This window comes from Pituophis catenifer, unplaced genomic scaffold, assembly GCF_029215685.1.
Source record: "Pituophis catenifer annectens isolate HBS135680 unplaced genomic scaffold, rPitCat1.0.hap2 SCAF_6, whole genome shotgun sequence".
NCBI lineage: Eukaryota > Metazoa > Chordata > Lepidosauria > Squamata > Colubridae > Pituophis > Pituophis catenifer.
In genome coordinates, this window is record NW_027256886.1 from 58,800,500 (window position 1) to 58,820,994 (window position 20,495).

A 20,495-nucleotide genomic window follows, 5' to 3' on the forward strand; every position below is an offset into this window, starting at 1 on the left:
GGATGAAAGGCATGATTCATTGTAATTATTTTTTCTGGTCTTCCTATCCAGGGCTTTTAGTTCTGCTTGAGCCCAGTCCATAACTCCAGCTGTGTATCTAATGAATGGAATTGCCCAGGTGTTAATTGCTTGATAGTGTTTCCTCCACTGAGTTTGGACTTTAATATCTTCTTCACTCTCATGATATATTCACTACTAACCTTCCTAACTTCAGTATCCTTGATGTTGTCAGCTTGAAGGAGGGCCGGATATTTATAGTTTCTTCATCCAGGCCCTTGATATTATTTCCATAAGGCATCTTGATTCCAGACGTCATTGTTTCCCTGGCTGATGGTAAGGATGGCATAATTGTCAAATCCAAACTCCACTGCAATATCTTGGCTATTCTGATCTTTGCACAATTTTTTTGTTATTTCTACTGACTTCTGTTATTTTTGGTACTTGAGTATCCAGTCATGTGGTAAGGAGTCAAATGCTTTGTTATAATCCAGTGTTGGCAAATCTTTTTGGCACCAAGTGCCAAAACGGGAGTGTGCATGTGTGCGCACGTGGGAGCACTGGAAACTGGAAGAACAGTTCCTCGGTGTGTCCTGAGCTTCCGGTTTCTTGCGTAAGCATGTGTGCCAGTCACCTGGTCTTCTGTTTCTGGCATGCATGTGCTCACAAAGACCAGCTGGCTGGCGTGCATGCATGTGCGGAAACCGGAAGCTCAGCTTCCCTGTGCATGTATGTGCGCCAGGAAGCTGCTCTTCCAGTTTCCGGCACTCTTGCACGTGTGAAGACCAATTGGCTAGCGCGCACGTGCAGGCCAGAACCTGGAAAAGCAATGGGCAATGGCTGGCGTGCGCGCTGGCCAATTGGTCTTCACATGTGCAGGAGTGCCGGAAACCGGAAGAGCAGCTCCCTGGCACACATACACTTCTGGCACGCATGCCATAGGTTCACCATCACGGTTATAATCAGTCCAAGCTACATTTAAATTGGTCTCCTTCCTCTTGCAATTTTCCAAAATCATCTTATCAATTAGGAATTGATATTTTGTTTCTCTGCTCTTCGGCCAATTTCCATTTTGCTCAGATGGAAAGAGCTTATTTTCAACTAGATGCCTGATTTTCCATGTTTGTGGTGCACTGTATGGCTCTTCTTGATTTTGTATCCAAGATATTCCATTATAACAGCAGCTGTGCTATACATTACTTGGGTTGTTCTTTGCAGTGAGCTGATTCTTATATTTGATATTATGGTATTGGCATCATTTAATAATTGTGCTAGCTATTTCTTTGGAACAAACTTCAATGCAGGCAACCTCTTTCTGTCCTTTTGTGCTGTTCTAGATCAGGAATCCCCAAACCCTAGGCCATGGCCCACTACCAGTCTGAGACTTGTTCAGAACCAGGCCTGAAGTGGCGGGCGAGTGTGCACATGCATCACTTGCATAAGCAGGGGGCAAGCATGCGTGTGCTCCATTTGTGCAGGCAGTGGGCATGCATGCTTGCTGCTTGCATAAATGGAGCTGTGCACACATGCTTGTGTTTGCCCACTGCTCGCTGCTCTCCTGGAACCATCCCCTCCCCCACCACCCGTCTGCAAAACTGGAAAGGTTGGGGAATTCTGTTCTAGTTGTTCAATTATTCTTTGTTTCAAATCTTTTTTTAGAGGGTTTTATTCTTTTTGAGGAGAAAGCAGAGGTCAGGGTGCCTGGTTTGGTAATGTGCTAACTTCTTCTACTGCCAACTTCCCCTAGTTTGCCTCTACAGTCTGAGTTACTTTTGGCAAGGCTTTTTTTTCTTCACTCTGGATAGACTTTTCTTCCAGTTCTTCCAATTCTGTTTCAGTGAATACTTTATTTTGTATAAATCGATATTGATCTGCTAGCCTTGTTCTGTTATTTCTGATTCTGAATGTTGTTATTTCCAGAACTGATACATTGTTTTCAGATATCCTCTTAGTGTTATATTTGGTTTGTGATAAGAGATGATTATTTCTTTGTTTTCAATCTTTGCATATTTCTGTATTTGCAACGGATAAACAGCTTTTATTTCAATAGTGCTGCAGCTGCTGGCCCTGGTTGCTCAGCCAATACTCCTGATCCCTTTAGACCATTTGTCACCAGATGTCCATAGAATCCAACATCTAGCATGGTCCTTGCTGACTTATGCAATGCAGTATGGGTTACTGTAAATTTCCTTTCACCATATTGTTTATAACAGTGGTCCCCAACCTTTTTATCGCCGCGGCCCGCTGAGCGCGCGCAGGGGTGGGGCCACGGCCCAGGAGCCTTTGCGCAGGCCCATTGCGCACGGCCCAGGAGCCTTTGCGCAGGCCCATTGCGCACGGCCCAGGAGCCTTTGCGCAGGCCCATTGCGCACGGCCCAGGAGCCTTTGCGCAGGCCCATTGCGCACGGCCCAGGAGCCTTTGCGCAGGCCCATTGCGCACGGCCCAGGAGCCTTTGCGCTGCAGCGTTCCTGTCCCCCGGCTGCTGCGCGGCCCGGTGCCAGGTACTCCACAGCCCGGCACCGGTCCGCGGACCGGGGGTTGGGGACCACTGGTTTATAAGACATACATTCTTTGTATGGTTTCTCTGAAGGGACCTCTGATGAGACCTGTCCATTGTCCAGTATCGCTGAACCTCTTGCAACCATGTCAAGGTACCTCAGTGGGGTATTAACAGAATAACAGAGTCAGAAGAGACTTTGGAGGTTTCTAATCCCCTGCTCAAGCAGGAAACCATATAGTATTTCAGACAAATCATTGTCCAATCTCTTCTTAACAACCTCCAGTGTTGGAACACAATTTCTGGAGGCAAGTCCTTCCACTGATTAATTGTTCTAACTGTCAGGAAATTTCTCCTTAGTTCTAGGTTGGTTCTCTCTTTGATTAGTTTCCATCCCTTGCTTTTATTTCTTGCCCTCAGATGCTTTGAGAATAGGTTGATCCCCCTCTTCTTTGTGTCAGTCCCTTAGATAGAGGAACACTATTATCATGTCACCCCTAAACCTTCTTTTCATTACACTAGACATACCCAATTCCTGCAGCCATTCTTCATATGTTTTAGCCTCCAGTCTGCTGCTCTTCTGTGCACTCTTTCTAGAGTATCGTTTATTATTATTATTATTATTATTATTATTATTATTATTATTATTATTATTAGTAGTAGTAGTAGTAGTAGTAGTAGTGTAATAGTAGTAGTAGTGGTAGTGGTAGTAGTAATAATAGTAGTAGTAGTACTTAAAGTAGCATTTATTAAATTATTTTCATACAACTGATGTGGATCAATGAACAAACTGATACTTTATGAAGGAGTTGATAAGAGTTTGGGGACATCTGCTAAAGACCATGGACAACTTCCTGATTTTATATAAATGCATGGGAATCGATTGCAATCCAATGCAAATCTTTCAAAGCAGACAGTTGCAGACAAACCTCCTAGCACAATATTGTGCCATTTAATTATAATGTAAAATTTAACTCCTTATAAGTTAAGCTATGCTTACCTTTGGAGCACGGAACTTTCCTGTTACAATCATTTTCATCCAGTAATGATTTTGATGATATCTTGATGTGGCGTGCAAAATCAGAAAACTTTTGGTTTTGGAAAGCTTGAGCTTTGGACTCTGATGTACCTTTGGGTAGATGTTTGTCTTTCAAAGAAATCCTACCATCTATTATTAATTCTTTTTTAGATGATTGCTCCAGAAAGGAAGCAGATGCAAGTTCATGGTATTTGTCTCTCCTGCTTTGCTTTCTGTTGCTTCCTGAGAATCCATGTGCATCTATTAAAAATTAAGAAAAGGGAAATCAATTGCAAACCATGCATGATATACCATTTCACACTCCTTGTGTCATTTACAAAACAGCATTTTTTTTAATTGAAGGATCTAATTCATTAATATACTTTTACATTTCAAAGAAGTAGTGCTGTCTCACCGTGGCCAAAAAACTGTGTACGATCATTAGCCTCTTCACTTGCTTGCTCCCTAAACTGCTTTTAATCATGTTATTTTTTTTCTAACAAGACTACCTGTGATTACAAATTAATGCTTTCCTAAGCAGCACCGACATTTCATTTCCATTTCCACAGTACAAGATTGTACATGCTACAACTTTAAGAAAGCCACTGGGGAAATAATTGTCAAGAATTAAGGTACGCTTCATAAAAGATACATTATTGGTATAATTTATTTCATAAACATATTGCAGTGGCTCACTGTGTGACTCAGACATTCGACTACAGATAGGCTTTCTCTATTTTGGGGGCAGAAATTTATTGCAATTTATGTAGCTTTCTGTTAAGCTTCTTGGAGTGGAAATGTGAGATGATTAGTGAACAATGTAATCTGATTCAGAACAAAAGACAAATTAATAAATGGCCATTAGCCCAAATGACTGATTATTGAGATTCCAATGTAAAATGGATGAATAAACCTAAATCCTTGGAACTGAGACTCTTCTGTAGGGTTTACCTAGGAAAAAGCAGCTGGCCTTCTTGTCAAAAGATATATATATTTGGCAAAATACATATTACCCAATCAAGTCCAGAACTGGCTTCATGCTACTTAGAAACACAAGGAGCTGAAGGTGACACTGGTGGCAATCTCAAACTATTTTAACATGTAATTTAATTAAAACTTGCCAAAGTCATATGCTTAAATTTGAGGATATTTTTTTTTTAAAAAACCTATTCAACCAACATTTATGCTATTCCTTATCAAGAAGTATCAATCACCTAAAACTGTCTTGACTTCCCTTTTCTATAATAAACTTTGAAGTTCACTCGTACAGTACTTTTCTAAGTAAATTGGAATAACCAGATTTAACTGCCCTGCTCTAAACTTATGTTAGTACTTATGCATGCTTATTCTTATATAACTTTGAATAGGTATGGGAATTAAGGAATTATTTGATTATACTGTTTGGGTGTGCTGAATTGCTCACCTAAAAGACCTGAAAATCCATCAACATGGTGTCTTTCCTATCAATCAAGGCAACCCAAAGGCATTTTGCCAGCCAAGTTATTTTAATACATTGTATGAGAGAAAATGATCGCTCCTCCCTAATTTGATAATAAAAAATATGACAAATTAAAGAATAACTTTCCAAAATTATAAATTTAGTGCTAATGGTGCTAATTTGGTTTAATAAAGAATGGAGCTCAAATAACATTTGCTATTATTAACTATAATGAATGGGCAGAAAGTAAATTTGGATCCACTGTTATAACAAATTAGCTTTCTCTCATACCAATAACATAATACTCAAGCTGCTAAAATGAAGGTGGTTGAGAAAAAATTAGCATGTGTTTTTATGTGTAAAGACATAAACAGACATCTGTTCTGGAACTGAAAATACATTCTTAGGCTGAGCTCAAGTTCAGATATGCTCTTTTCTACAATTTTGTCTATTCCCAGAATGATTAATTTGCACTTGTTTCTGATAGTGAATCTTAGGAGTCTGCTGGAAAACAGAAGTAGATCACACATCTCGATCTGCTCATTATGATATAAAATACCAAGCTGATCGTACCTCAGTTGACACTAGGAAGGTATTTCTTAAATTGCTACAATATTGTTCCTGTAATAGAGATTGGGTTTCTCTCCTTCCAAACATTTTTTTCTTTTTCCTAGCCCATCTCTCCTAATTTCTTAAACATACTTAATATATTGTCTCTTTCATACACTCCCAATGGGACTACAAGGAGACTCTAGCTAGTTCAATGACCTTTTTGGTAATGGAATTAGAGTAAGCTGCCCCTTAATTACAGCAGTGAAGCTAAAATAAAACAATTTTTTGCAAGGAAAAAAAAGTGAAGAAGCTCATCCTATTTGGCAAGAAGATTTCTCTCCAGCTGTGATTTCTATTAAACTTCGATGGTTTCGCTACAGACTCTTTCTACAATCAGAATGGGTTCAAGTTTTCTGGGCCCACTCAGCTGGAACCCTCATTCTAAATAATCATTCATTTTCCTGTCCCTATGTAAGACAAGTCTAAAATTAAGACTGCACAATCCATATAGTTTGCAAAACTATAAAAGATAATGCATTTTGGACACCAATGCATAGAGGCCTTGTAGAGTGGCTTTTTCTGAGAAATAAACAGGCAATAGAAGAAAGTAGTATGCTGTAGGGAGGGACAGAAAACAACAAGCAGCCACAAAATGTCATGGAAACAACAATATAACCTAATCTATAATGTAGTGGCAAATTGGAAAAATTTCTTTGAAACGAGAGATGTACAGAGGGTGCTGTGCCAGAATGGCATGATCTGGCATTGTGTACTTCTCTACATTCCACTTGGAACATTTCCACCTAGTGTTTGTGCCACTCCCATATCTGCTTCTCTTCTTACAATCCCCAAATGTTGCTTTTGGAGGGCGGGGGTTTGGTTGGTTATTTCCAACTCTGTTGTAGTACAGAATTAACTGCTGTGAGGTCAGGTTTAGCTGGTAAACCCTAGAACTCTGTGGAAGTTAGTCAGTAGAAACAATGGAAACCATGATTTCTTCACCCTTTCTTGTGATTCCTGAATTTTAGCTACAGTAGCACATCCTTTAAAGGCCTTAAGACCCAAATAAACATGTAGAATTAAAAGCAACAAGATTCCTGCAAATTTTCTTTTAATATTCAGCAGGGGACCTAGCCCAGATTGCTTGAATTTTTAGTTTTTCCTTTTTGAGTAAAACCTTTTTTGAGTCAAACCTTTTGAGTAAAACCTTCCCCCTTTGAGGAAGGATTTTTGTTACTAGAGGACCTGTGTTACCTCAAGTATTTTTGTCTTGTGCTTGGTGCTGCAAAGCCTACAATAATGAAGGTACTGTAATTCTGGGCCATTTGCAAACTCTTGTTAAGGAACTGTGGAAAAGAAATTGTTATAGAATAAATGTACCATGAGATAAGAGGTAAATACTCTTTTGTGAGCATTTATTAGCTTAACAAAATTCACAGGTAGCTTACCATACTTAGATAATCTTCTATGTAACACAGCAATTTAAGTTATAATGTATAAATCACATCTGTGAGAATCACAGCGTTTCCACAATCTGTACTGCCATTCTGGCAAATACAAAGATTAAAAAATAAAAGATAAAATTAAAAACGTTCCATAGAAACTATCTGGCTCTGTATCATGGTGGTGTTTTCTAGAGATTTTAGCTATTTTTCTTCACTCCTTTTTGAAAACAAAACAAACTCATAAGAAATGAACAAAATCAAGCTTAATTAAAAAGAAACTCTAAAAGATATATTAAATGTGGTTTGAAAATATATGCAGTGTTTTCATCAGACCCTGAGAAGTGGAATTCTAGAAGTGCATCCAAACTCAGACACTGTTTAATCTCTGAACTGGCATGAAAGCTGCAGTACTACAATTTTTTTAAAATTTAATAACATTCTAGATAAGAATTCAAAATGACAGAGAAGAATTAAGGATGGTTCTACCTGAGTCAAATTTCAGGTTTTTGATCTTCCTAATTTATAACTGCTTCTAAAAAAGCAGCCTCTAGCTTTTGATGACCTTGTCTGTTTCAATTTGCGGCTTCATCCTCTTTTCACCCTTGCCTCCACTATCTATTTCCCATGACTTCTGCCTGCTGCCTATTACAGACGCTACAAAAGTTGAAATACAGATAGCCAAAAGAAACAACAATCCAAATCACTAACACAACCAAGTGGCTCCCTGCATATACTCTGCATACCAGACCAGGTATATAATGATCACTCACCACTGTGGATAAAAACACTTTTAAGTTTGGGGATTTTTAATACCAGTTGATATAGACTACCCCAAACCCTTTCATTTTTGCCAGTTCTGATAACAGTAAATTAGACAAATATAGAAATCCAATACTTCTGTTCTGTACAGTAGTATATTTTCTATTTCTTGTGTTGTTACTTTTATTCCATTAAGTTTTGTTTCTTAAGTTTATACATATTCCTGGTAAAAGCAAGGATGAAGGACAGTTTAGATATACAACATAAGTACCAATAAAGGAGAATATTTGTAGCTCAGAGTGAAATGGGGAAGGGCGGGCTGAGGGGCTCCCTGAGCTTGGTTGTTTTCTTGCAGAAGTTTCATTACCCAAACTAGCACTGGAACTAGCACTGATGGTGTTACCTAGTTTGGGTAAAGATACATCTGCAAGAAAACAACTAAACTCAGAGAGCACCAAGGACTCCTCATAGTAACATGTACTGTGTTTTCCCGAAAATAAGACCCTGTCTTATATTTTTTTGAACCCTGAAATAAGCACTTGGTCTTATTGCCATGCGCTCAAAAGCCCAATTGGGCTTATTATCAGGGGGTGTCTTATTTGGGGGGAAACAGGGTACTTAATATGATTATATATAGGTCAGATTGTGATATATTCTGTTTTAAAAAGCATCTTATCCAGGATCCCGCACTATATCATATACACTGCATGTTTCACATAGGCATCTAACTACAGTGAATATTACAAAAAATGATGTACTACTTTATACAGTTTTAATTAGTAATCCTGGGGGAAACTATTAGAGTAGAAGTGTTAGTAGACAAAGAATGTATATCATGGTAAGTTTGAGTGTGGGTGTGTTTTTAATCTTTCTGCTTTCTACAATGTTTTAAGAGAGAGGATAGGAGAGGTAATATCCTTCCCTTTTTCCTTGAGTTTCTCACCATAAAGCTATAAAAGCTCAGATTGCAGGTTGGAACCAATTTAGCACTATGCAGCACAGCAGGGGAAAGCTAATTTACAGATAAGAGGGGAGAAGAACAAAACTACGCTTTCCTTTTCCCCATGAGATCTGAACAATATAGTCAACCCCCCCCATTCTGACTGGCTGCTGCTGCCCTGAATAGAGTAATTGTTTTAAAGGAGTGAGGATCAGGGCCTGCCGTGCTGCTAAGCCGAATGAGATGTTTGCCTCAGCTGTCGGTTGTGTGGGAGGAACAGCAGTAACTGAACCAGAGCTGTTCCTTTGCTGCAGGACAGAACTGTAGCTTCTACACAGCAAGCTCTGCACGCCCTATGCTAACCTGCTGCCCTCATCTGAAATGAAGCACATTTTCCACTCTGCAGTATTGAAGAAAATTTCATTTTTCAATCTGGTCAGTTACTGACTATGGAAATAGGGAAAGCCTCTTTTGTCTTACGCTGCAAAATTTCTTGGCCTGGCTCTGATAACGATGCATTAGCAATATTCTAAGGATACATTTGTATTTTGCGGAAGATCCCAAAGATGTCCCCTGAATGCTGTCTAAAGATAGGATTCTCTGGCACATTATGGAAGGTTACATGCAGAGACAAATAAATGGATTATCCAGATTTCCTCAGCATTAAAAGCATAAGACAAATCTAGCTGTCCGGCTAATTGGAACTGACTTGTTTAAATCCAAATAAAAAATAAATTGAAGCAGTATTTTTTAAAAAAAGTGGCCTAATGGTAAACACATCTATATCTTTTTCAATGAACAAAAAGAGAAGACTTTATTATATTAAAACTGTGTTTCCCCGAAAATAAGTCCCTGTCTTATATTTTTTTCAACTCCGAAATCAGTGCTTGGCCTTATTATCGGGGAGGTCTTATTATTTTGGGATATGGAGCAAGATGGGGCTCCACTTGCTATCTTACCTGATTTCTAGCTCTATGCTTAAATATTTTCGAGGGCGGCTTATTTTAGGGGGGAGGTTTATTTTAGTGCATGTGCTCAAAAGCCCAATTGGGCTTATTATCAGGGGATGTCTTATTTTGGGGGAAACAGGGAAGCATACAGGTAATCCTCAACATAAGACCACAATTGAGATTAGAATTTACATTGATAAGCAAGGTGGTGGTTAAGGGAGTCGCATCCAATTTTACAACCTTTTTGCCAATTTGTTAAAAAAAGTCAGGCTAGAAATAAAAATTAAAATAAGAAAATGGTAAGAGAACACCTGCCTGACCTTGATGAATATAGGTCACAGGGACCTGATGGATTACATCCCAGAGTTCTGAAGAAGATGGCAGATGTTATCTCAGAACCATTTATCAGTTAAAAAATCTTGGAGAACTGGGGAACTACCAGAGGATTAGAAAACAGCTGATGAGGTTCCCATCTTCAAAACAAAAAAAAAGTGGGCGGAATAGATCCAGGAAGCTACAGACCAATCAGCCTAACATTAATACCTATGAAAATACTGGAAAAAATAATCAAAAAACACATCTGTGAACATCTAGAAACATATAAAGCTATAGTAACTAGCATGGGTTTGTTAAAAACAGACCATGCTAAACCAATTTTATTTCATTCTCTGTCAAAGACTAAATTAGTAGACCAGCGAAATGTTGTGGAAATAGTATATTTACACTTCAGCAAGGCATTTGACAAAGTAGACCACAACCTACTTCTTGGTAAACTAGAAAAATGTGGGATAAACAGCATCACCACCAGATGGATTTGTAACTTGCTGAGAAACCATACTCAATGAGTAGTCCTTAAGGGTAGTACATCTACATGGATGGAAGTAAGCAATGGGGTAGCACAAGGTTTCCTCTTAGACCCAATACTCTTCAATATCTTCATAAATGACTTAGATGAGGGAACAGAAGGGGAACTCATCAAATTTGCAGATAACACTAAACTGGCAGGAATAGCCAACATCCCAGAACACAAACTAAGGATCCAAAAAGATCTTGACAGACTTGAACAATGGGCCCTATCCAACACAATGAAATTTAATGTGCAGAAAAGCAAAATTTTACTCCTGGGACAAGTACAGATTAGGTGAAATCTGGCTCACATACAGTAACTTTGAGAGGGACCTTTGAGTCCTAGTGGACAATCTCTTAAGCATGAGTCAGCAGTATGTGGCAGGAGTCAAAATATAATCCTTGGTTGTATAAACAGAAGCATAGAATCAAAAGCATGTGAAGTATTAGTATCGCTTTATAAAGCCTTAGTAAGATCACATCTGGAATATTGCATCCAATTTTGGTCACATTACAAAACAGATGTTGAGACTTTGGGAAAAGTGCAAAGAAGAGCAACTAAGATGATTAAAGGCCTGGAGACTAAAACATATGAAGAACGGTTGCAGAATCTGAGTTTGGCTAGTATAGAGAAAAAAAGGATTAGGGGGACATGATAGTAGTATTCCAGTATTTGAGAGGCTGCCACAAAGAGGAGGGCGGAATTTATTTTCCAAAGCACCAGAGGGCAGGACACGAAACAATGGATGGAAACTAATCAAGAAGAGAAGCAACCTAGAATTGAGGAGAAACTTCCTAACAGTGAGGACAATTAATCAGTGGAGCAATTTGCCTTCAGACGTTGTGGGTGCTTCATCACTGGAGGTTTTTAAGAAGAGTCTGAAATGGTATAGAACTCCTGCTTGAGCAGTGGGCTGGACTAGAAGACCTCCAAGATCCCTTCCAGCTCTATTCTGATTCTGAAATCTGGCTTCCCCCTTCAACTTTGCTTGTCAGAAGTCAGCTGGGAAGGTTACAAATGGCAATCACATAATCCTGGAATGCTGCGACCATTGTAAAAACATGCTGGTTGCCAATTTTGATCATGTGACCATGGGGATGCTGCAACAGTTGTATGAGGACTGGTTTTAAGTCACTTTTTTCAGTGGTGGTGTAACTTTGAACAGTCGCTATATGAGTGGTTGTATGTCAAGGATTACCTTTCCATATAGAGGATTGCTAGCAGATACTTGATTTATGTCTTACCCTCTCTAGCAAATTATTAAACCACAGGAATGCAACCTCCCACACTTACAAGGGATAATTTCTGGTACAAAAAATATACAACTTGCATTCATGGCTAGCAACAAAGCAGCATTTATATACCTTGATTGTTTAGACACTGAGCAATAATGTAAGACTGGTGAATTACCTTTTAAAAAAATCAATTGTAATGTGGACTTAGACACAACTGTAACAATTTTAAGCATGTGTTGGAAACAAAATCTAAAATCAGACCTTTGGCATTTGATGCTATTTAGTTGGCAAATATATGAAAGTATTAAATAATCTCTGGAACTGCATTTGGTAAACATTTTCTTTTAGCATTACACAATAAATCTTTCCAAAGGCTGCCTCATGTTTTTGTACAAGGACTCGTAGATGGGCCAAAATAAAATACAAACAGCTGTCAATTATTTCTTACGGGGTATGTAGAAGCAAGTACTGGACAAGAGACAAAACAAGAGAAAAGCACTTAAAAAGATGAGATAATGCAAGCCACTTTTCATATTCTGGGAACATTTTCAGAGTATTGTTTGGAGATTCAAACATGTATCTCTCATTAAGGATATCTAGAATAGTATTTCTAGCTTTCCAAACAACAAACTGAAAATATATGCAACCCACAGAGAACAGCTAGAATGGCAATTGGATGGAAATAGAGTTTAGCTATTATCCTAGTTGAAAAAAAGACTTAAAAGCTAATGAAAAAAGACATGAAAATCTAATGCAGTGGGGAAAACAAGAGAACAAATAGCTAAGAAAGCAAAGAAAGCAAGCAAGCAAGATACTTCCATTAATAACATTCACACAGACTCTCCCTCTATACGCTGTACAAAGCACAATCTTTATGATGCGTTGATAGAGCGAGTTACAGTTTTCCAACTTAAACTTAACATTCCTTCTGTTTAACTTTTCATTCAAATGTTACTTCCCCTTTTGACCAAAATAAACTAGCCATACCTTGAACCATCTTTGTTGCCTTTCCCTAGATGGCTTTTTGTTCATGCTGTGGAAAAGCAATCTCTTTTATAAAGCAAACAGTATCATGCAGCTGGTGGGTAGTCTGGATAGGTTTCTGTTAAATTTTTTGAAGGAAAATACTTGGTTAAGGACAAAGCATACATGAGACGATCACTAATGAGTCTAAATCCCCAAAGTTCCCCATCCTCAGTTTTAGATATGAACACATATAAAAGTGTGCATAAAGAGGAGAGGCTGTACTGTGGCAGTAGCAACACGCAATCCCTTTATATATTGTCTTATATTGCATGTTGGGAGAACTCAACTCCCAATCCCCATAAGCTCTTTTCAGACCTTCCAGTATAGAGCTGTAAATTGGGGTAGTGCCTTTCCAATGTATGCAACTGTCCAAAAGAAAACCATAGAGTAAGAGAAGAATATTACTGCATTGCTTCATTTTGTTCTAAATCACCTCCACACTCAATGAAGCCAGGATAGCAAGGAAGTTAAACATCATGGCCAGCATGTTAGTACTAGTGCTGATCCTAAAGTAATGTTTTATTTACAAACGCAGGTTGATTATACATGCTGAAACAGCTGGAAAAATAAAACCCTCTACTTTTATAATCTTATCTAAATTAATTCATCCTGGAACTGAATATTCTAAAGTATTGTGATTTAAGTCAGAAAATACTAAAATATACATTAGGTTTTAAAGCTGAAACAACAATTCTGTACCAGAAATGTTTTAATTCCTATGATTGCAACTGTCATCATGCTATCCACTCAAGTGGATAGTTTTATACAACTTAAAACTTGTGTACATCTTGCGCCAAATATGCAGATATTATATATTGATTATATATAATATATATTGATTATATATTATATATATTACCTTGGGGTAAAACTTTTTTTTTTAGATTTAATATGGCTGATTCTGTGGCTAAGATGCCTATCGAGAACATGAAAGTGTACTGCTTTTGTTTTACCAGACAGGAACAAATAAATCAGTTTTCTCAAAATATTACTAAAACTGATATCCATGTATAAGAAAACGTTAGCATGAAACAGAACAATTCAACCTTATATTATGCACTGCATTGATGGCAGACCACAATACAAGGATCTTCCTGCTGTGTTAAGAATCCTATATATTGATTGTGAGTGTAGCCACATTAGTAACAGAAGGCTGAAACGTTAGAGAACAACATTTGGAGAAGTAGAACCAAACAAAAACTAATGGAAAAAAATGTCGATGGAGATTCTCAGTCGTACAGGTCATGGTTGTCCCAAAGGTGCTTTTTCGAAAGGTTTTGTTTTTCCTTGGATACATTTCTCTTCTCATCTAAAAAGAAGCTGAAGAAGCTTCTTGGATGAGAAGCGAAACATCTCCAAGGAAAAACAAAGTCTAGATGCCTTTTGAAAAAGCACCTCTAGATCTGGCATATTGGAAAAAAAAAACTTTAAAAAATGAAAATACCCTCCCCCAGACCAACTATACATAGCAAGTCACATGACTAGGTGTCTTCCTTTATCTTCAATGCAAAGAGAACAAGCAAATTAATATCTTAATGGCTTGTTCAAATCTTGAACCTCAGTATTCCAGGCTGTATATTTTTTTAGGGATATTTATGTTTTTAAATTGTAATCTCCAAGATACTTTTTTTTTGCAACTTCCATCCTTTTAAGTTTCAAGGTGTCTCTATAACATCTTGTTTCAAATTACCTATTTACAAATTCTGTCCCTTGATAAACATCAGAATTTGCTTTGCATTTCTGTCACTCTTTCCATTCAATGGGCTGCATTATATGCCTGATATCTTTGGGTAGCAACAAACGAGAGACAATGAAGCAGTTAACCAGATGCTATTCAGCAACAATATGGATGTTGCTAATATTAATAAGCTTATTTATGGCAGTTCTTAATTAAAAACAAGTTAGTTGCAACTATGTAATTCTATTTGCACCCTAGATTTAAAAGGGGGAGATTAGATGGGGAGTAATAATAGCATGTATTATTTCATTTACTGTAGTTCTATTACACTGAAGGGCAATCTATTCATCCTGCCTCTATAAGCCAGTGTATTTTACAAGTAATTTGTAGAAGAAATAGTTGAATCTCTTTGAAGGTACTGTACTTTCTCTGTGCCCTTTATTTGACATTTGTGAAGTACCTGTGCAGAAAAGCCTGCTCAGTCAATCATATCTCATGGTGCAACTCATTCCCAAATAGAGGAAGGTTGCACATGTAGGGCTACACAAATATGTTACTCTGCATATATACGGCCAAGGCATTGATTTGAAAAATCATGAAAATTGCATTTATATTTGCCTTTTGCTGTTCCTTCTAAGGTTATTTCCAAAGTTTGCTTTATTTTGACACAATTGATCCACTTTTCATGTATGGTTATGAAGACTTCTAGGCACCAAAATCTTTTCATCTTCTGTCCTTGTAACAACTTTAGCTAAGAGGTAGTATTTATTCCTAAAAAGGTGTCCAACCTTGGCAACTTTGACTGGAGAACTTCAAGTCCCAAAATTCCCCAGCCAACAGGGCTAGTTTGGGGAATTCTGGGAGCTAAAGTCCACAAAGTCTTTTTTTTTTCGGCAAAAGGAAAATGGGTCTTTATTGTAGGGCCCCCCAGAGCCATCGCTTAAACCCTCTTCTTGATGAGACTGGAAGTTGTGGCTTTGTTGTCTGATGGCTGAACTTCAAAGTTCACAAGTCCACAAGTCTTAAAGTTGTCAAGGTTGGACATTTAGAACCACCCCTGGTTCTAAAAACATTTGCAGGTCTCTAGCAAGAATAAAAAAAAAATCAAAAGGCCAGCCTTTGTTGTCTGTATATGTTTTTTATGTGTCTTTTTTTTTTATTGGAAAAGTTTTACAATTACATTTTCTCCCCATTTCCCCCCCCCCAACCCTCCCTAGCCTCCCTAACCCCCCCCAACCCCCCCAACCCCCCCTAACCCACCCCTCCCCCCCGGACTTCCACAGAATATAATCCAAATCAAAATCCCCTTTTTATAAAACTTGAACCCCTCCATCCCCAATATATTTTTCATCTTCACAAAATTCAAATATTTCTATCTTTATATAACACTTTCAGTTAAAAGCTATCTGATACTTCCTAGTTTGATATTTGTTCTGCACATAATCTATCCACTTTTTCCACTCCCATTCATAAGTCTCTTGTGAGTGATCTTTTAGATATGCTGAAATCTTCGCCATCTCTGCAAAACTGGCCATCTTCAAAGTCCATTCCTCGATAGTGGGCACAGCTTCATTTTTCCAATATTGACCTATCAGTAATCTTGCTGCTGTTCTCATATACAATATCAACTTTATTTCACCCAGTGTAAAACCCTTAATTATACCCAATAAAAACAATTGTGGAGAAAACTGAATTTTTTTCTTCAAAACATTCTGCATAACCCACCAAATTTTTATCCAAAAAGCCTTCACTTTCTTACAAATCCACCAAATATGATAATATGTAGCATCTAAGCAGTCACATCTCCAACACTTTGGTTGAAAATTAGGGTACATGCACGACAATTTCTTAGGATCTAAATGCCATCTATAAAACATTTTATAAAAATTTTCCCTCAAATTCTGCGACTGTGTGAATTTAACATTCTGAACCCAAATTTTTTCCCATGTTTCCAACATCACTGGTTCTGCAAAATTTTGTGCCCACTTAATCATGCAATCTTTAACCAGTTCAGTTTCTGAATCCCTTTCTAACAAAACATTATAAAGCCTTTTAACATGCATTGGACCTTTCTCTTTTATATGTCTAACCAATTCCTCCTCATGCATCATTATACCAGTTTTTTGGTCCTCTTTCCAACTCAGTTGAAGTTGATTATACTGTAACCAAGTTAGATTAATCCCTTCATCCAACAGTGTCTCTAATGTCTTCAGTTGCCATCTGCCCGCATCTGTAAAAAGAACTTCTTTATATAACCCCCCCCCCCGAGTGACATTATATTTGTATTCCACATAATATGACCAAGATCCAGCCATAGCGGTATTTTGTAATCCCATTTGAATCGGTGCTTCTTCCAAACTCTCATCAAGGAGTCTCTAAGTATATGGCTTTTAAATACTTTATCCACTTTGTTTTCATAGAATAAGTAAGCATGCCAACCAAATTCAAGATCAAAGCTTTCTATATTCAATATTCCAGTCTTTTTCCTTCCAAACCAATCACTCGCTTGAGTCAGGGCTGCTGCTTCATAATATAATTGTAGGTTTGGAAGTTTAAGACCTCCCCTTTCTGGAACATCTTGCATAATTTTCAATTTCACTCTCGGTTTTTTCTCGTTCCAGACAAACTTATTCAATCCACTTTGCCATTCTTTCAATTGTTTATCACTTTTAAGCACCGGAATCATTTGAAACAAAAAAAGAAATCTTGGCAAAATGTTAATCTTAACTGCTGCTATTCTTCCAAGTAAAGACAGCTGCAGTTTTTTCCAAGTCTCTATATCTTTCTGTACATCACGCCACAACACCTCATAATTATTTTGAAACAATTTCATATTTGATTCTGCAACCTGAACTCCTAGATATTTAACCTTTGGTACAGTCTCAAAACCTGCCCTCCTTTCAAGTTCGTATTTTCGATCTTGTGTCATATTTTTAACTATCATCTTAGTTTTTTTCTGGTTCAGTCTAAATCCTGATACTGTACCATAATCTTTTATAATGTCTTTCATCTGGATTATTGATTCCATCGGCTGTGTTAGGGTAACAACCAGATCATCTGCAAATGCCTTATTCTGTAGTCCTCTTGCCTTATCACTATACCTTTCAAGGTACTCGAGTCCCGTATTGTATTCAACAAGACCTCTAGTGTTAAAATAAATAACATGTGTCTTGATTAGCTGAAATGGATGAAGTATGGAATTGTGGATGTACAGTCTGTAACTCAGGCAAATCCAATCCTGCAGCCATTCCCAAACCCCACATCTGTCATATAGATAAGGGCAAATTATTCTAATCTGTCCCTTAGTTAAGGAAAAAAGGAGGGGGCTTTAAAAAGCAATAGAAATGGTTGAATTCAGGCTGGAATAATAGGGTTTAGCATCTTCTGAAATACTTTCTGAAAAAACAGCCGGAATTTCAGAAAATTAGAAGGAATCCTGAAAATGTGAAGCCGAGGAAAACATTTGGTTCAGAAAACTGCTATTCCATGACAAAAAGGTAACAATTTACCCAGAAATCTGCAGTTGATTTAATTTCAGGTTTGTTATGCTATACAGGTAGTATACAGTTTGTTATGCTATACAGGTAGTCCATTTAATGTTATGCTATACAACAGTCCCATTTAATGACTGTTCGAAATTACAACGGCACTGAAAAAAATGATTTATGACCATTTTTCAACTTATGACTGTTGCAACATCCTCATGATCACATGATCAAGATTCAAATGCTTGGCAACTGACTCATATTTATGACCATTGCAGTGTCCTGGGGTCATGTGATCCCCTTTTGAGATATTCTGATAAGCAAAGTCATTGGGGAAGCCAGATTAATAACATAACAACTATGTTATTAATTTAACTTCTACAGTGATTCACTTAACTTGGCAAGAAAAGTCATAAAATGGGGCAAAACTCACTTAACAAAGTGTAACATTATTTTGGAATTCTGTCATGAGTCTTTTTTATGACGACTTTGGGAAGGTTTTGTAATAGGCCAGTGGCATCTTGGAATCTGGGGGATCATTATATTTGTAAATTCTCTTTTTTAACCATTTGAAAAGCTATGTACTTTATTTCTATCATTTTCTTTTTAAATGACATCTCATTTTATTTATCTCTTTTGATATTGGTCTGTCTCCCAAGCTGTGAAAGGAGGATTTGGGGAATAGAGGGGAAAACAACTCGATACTTTTATTCAAGAAATGATGCTATAGAAGTTTCCTCCCTTCCCTTCCCTTCCCTTCCCTTCCCTTCCCTTCCCTTCCCTTCCCTTCCCTTCCCTCCCTTTCTCTTTTTTCTTTTTCTTTTGGAATTTTAATCACCAGAAAGGCAGCACAGATTGTGAAAGTTCTGTCTCTCACATATCAGGATGACAAGGGGATAACAGATAAAGTCTACAATGGAAGACTGGTGGTGACAAGGGGAATTACCATGCCATTACCTCAATGCCAGAGGTAGGTTCTGAATGTGAAGATCTGTAGGACTTCCAGGAAAGAGACTGTCAACCTTCCAAACATATAAGACTCAGTTTGAGCCTCCTGTAAAATCTGCATATGTGACTGACAAATGTGACAAGCTTCTATGTTTATGTTTTCTGTGTTGTATCTCATGTGCTGTAAAAGTAAAAAATGACATTTGTGCTGAGAAGAGCAATATAAGGATCCCAAAAACATCTGCAAGCTCAGGCTCATCATGACCTTGATTACTGGCCATGCTTGTGAAAAGAACCAGAACAATGTGGAGAACTAGGACTGGTTTACGAGTGCAAGTTCTAATTTTGATTGTGAAGTAGGAATGAGCTTATTTCAGTTTGAATACCACACACAGAACATTTTTTTTAGCCCAATATCATGTCAAACACACATTTCAAATGTCCCCTCAAATGGATTAAGTTTGCTGTTAATCTTGTTTTCCTCTTCATACCAAATCAAAAAGTTATTTAACAGCCCTATTAACTTGTTTGCACACCTAACATAAATTTGTGCCAAGAGTGTGAGTCAACAGCTTTGTGTTGAATAGTTGATTTAAAAAATCTTATAATTATTCTTGATTTGATGTATATCTGTGTTAAGTAAAAGGAAGTTACAAACATTGATTCAAATCTAAAGCATATTAGAGCAATAGCCCGCTAATGTGAAATATCTAAACATATAATAAATAAGCTGTTAAGCAGTGACCCTACTTTTGAAGTAGCACAGTTGCAATTATAAGAACCATATTGCCAAGTTGATAGTCATGCAGTCTAGATTCACATCACATCATCTCCTGAACTAGAATCCCACTGTAGAATCCAGTCCCACAAAGTAACTGGGATACAAGAATTTCCACTTAGTTCAACTTTACGGTATATTAGTATACATAATTTGGGGACTCTCCAGAGCAAACTCATGTTGGAGAATTGCAACATTTTTTATTTGGGTTTGTATTGGGGAATATGTATTCAGGTATATGTATATTCAAATAAATAGGATTATATTACTACATTTATGCCCTGCTTTCTTTTGGCTGGCTATTGCAAGAACAGAAAATTGAATTATACAGGTTATTCACATAATTCAACAATTTTGTAAGGTGAAGGTAAACTGAAGCTTGATTATACAGATATCTACTCTTTTCACAACTGTTATTTCTAGTACTATATAGTTTTGGTCTCAAACTATTACAATCTTTGCCATAGTAGCTCAAAAGTTGTTCTCTCCTTTGGGGGATTGTCTCCATTATTAGTTTCTGACTTCAATTTGGCCCTGTGCTGCTATCCTTTTAAGATTTAAAATATATATGTTTATACACAGAGAGAATGCCTTTTAGATATTGACATTATGAATAGCAGTAGAAACATAAAGGCAAATGTTGAAGCACAAAGGAAAGTGCAAAAAAAAGATTGAAGCCAAGAATAGATATTTTAATATCAACTCTGATATCTGGATCACTGAATATTCTACCAGCATACCAGGAGCAGGTTTCAAAACCCGTTGCTACCAGTTTGCTCATGGGCGCGTGCGTGCTCACACATGTGCACGACGCTTCTGCGCATGCACAGAAGCATCTGGGTGGGTGGGCAGAGCTTCCCATCACTGCCACTACCGGTTTGCCTAATCTGGGGCGAACCGG

The 20,495-nt window shown here is 37.6% G+C and overlaps 1 protein-coding gene across 1 annotated transcript in view; it reads right to left on the reverse strand.

The window, feature by feature from the left end:
* The window catches only part of CUNH10orf90 (chromosome unknown C10orf90 homolog), a 168,949-nt gene that overhangs the window by 24,245 nt on the left and 124,209 nt on the right, over positions 1-20,495 (reverse strand). Inside the window, exon 5 of the mRNA XM_070946020.1 lies at positions 3,496-3,774. Coding sequence (XP_070802121.1) covers positions 3,496-3,774 — 279 coding nt within the window. The remainder of the gene's footprint in view (positions 1-3,495; positions 3,775-20,495) is intronic.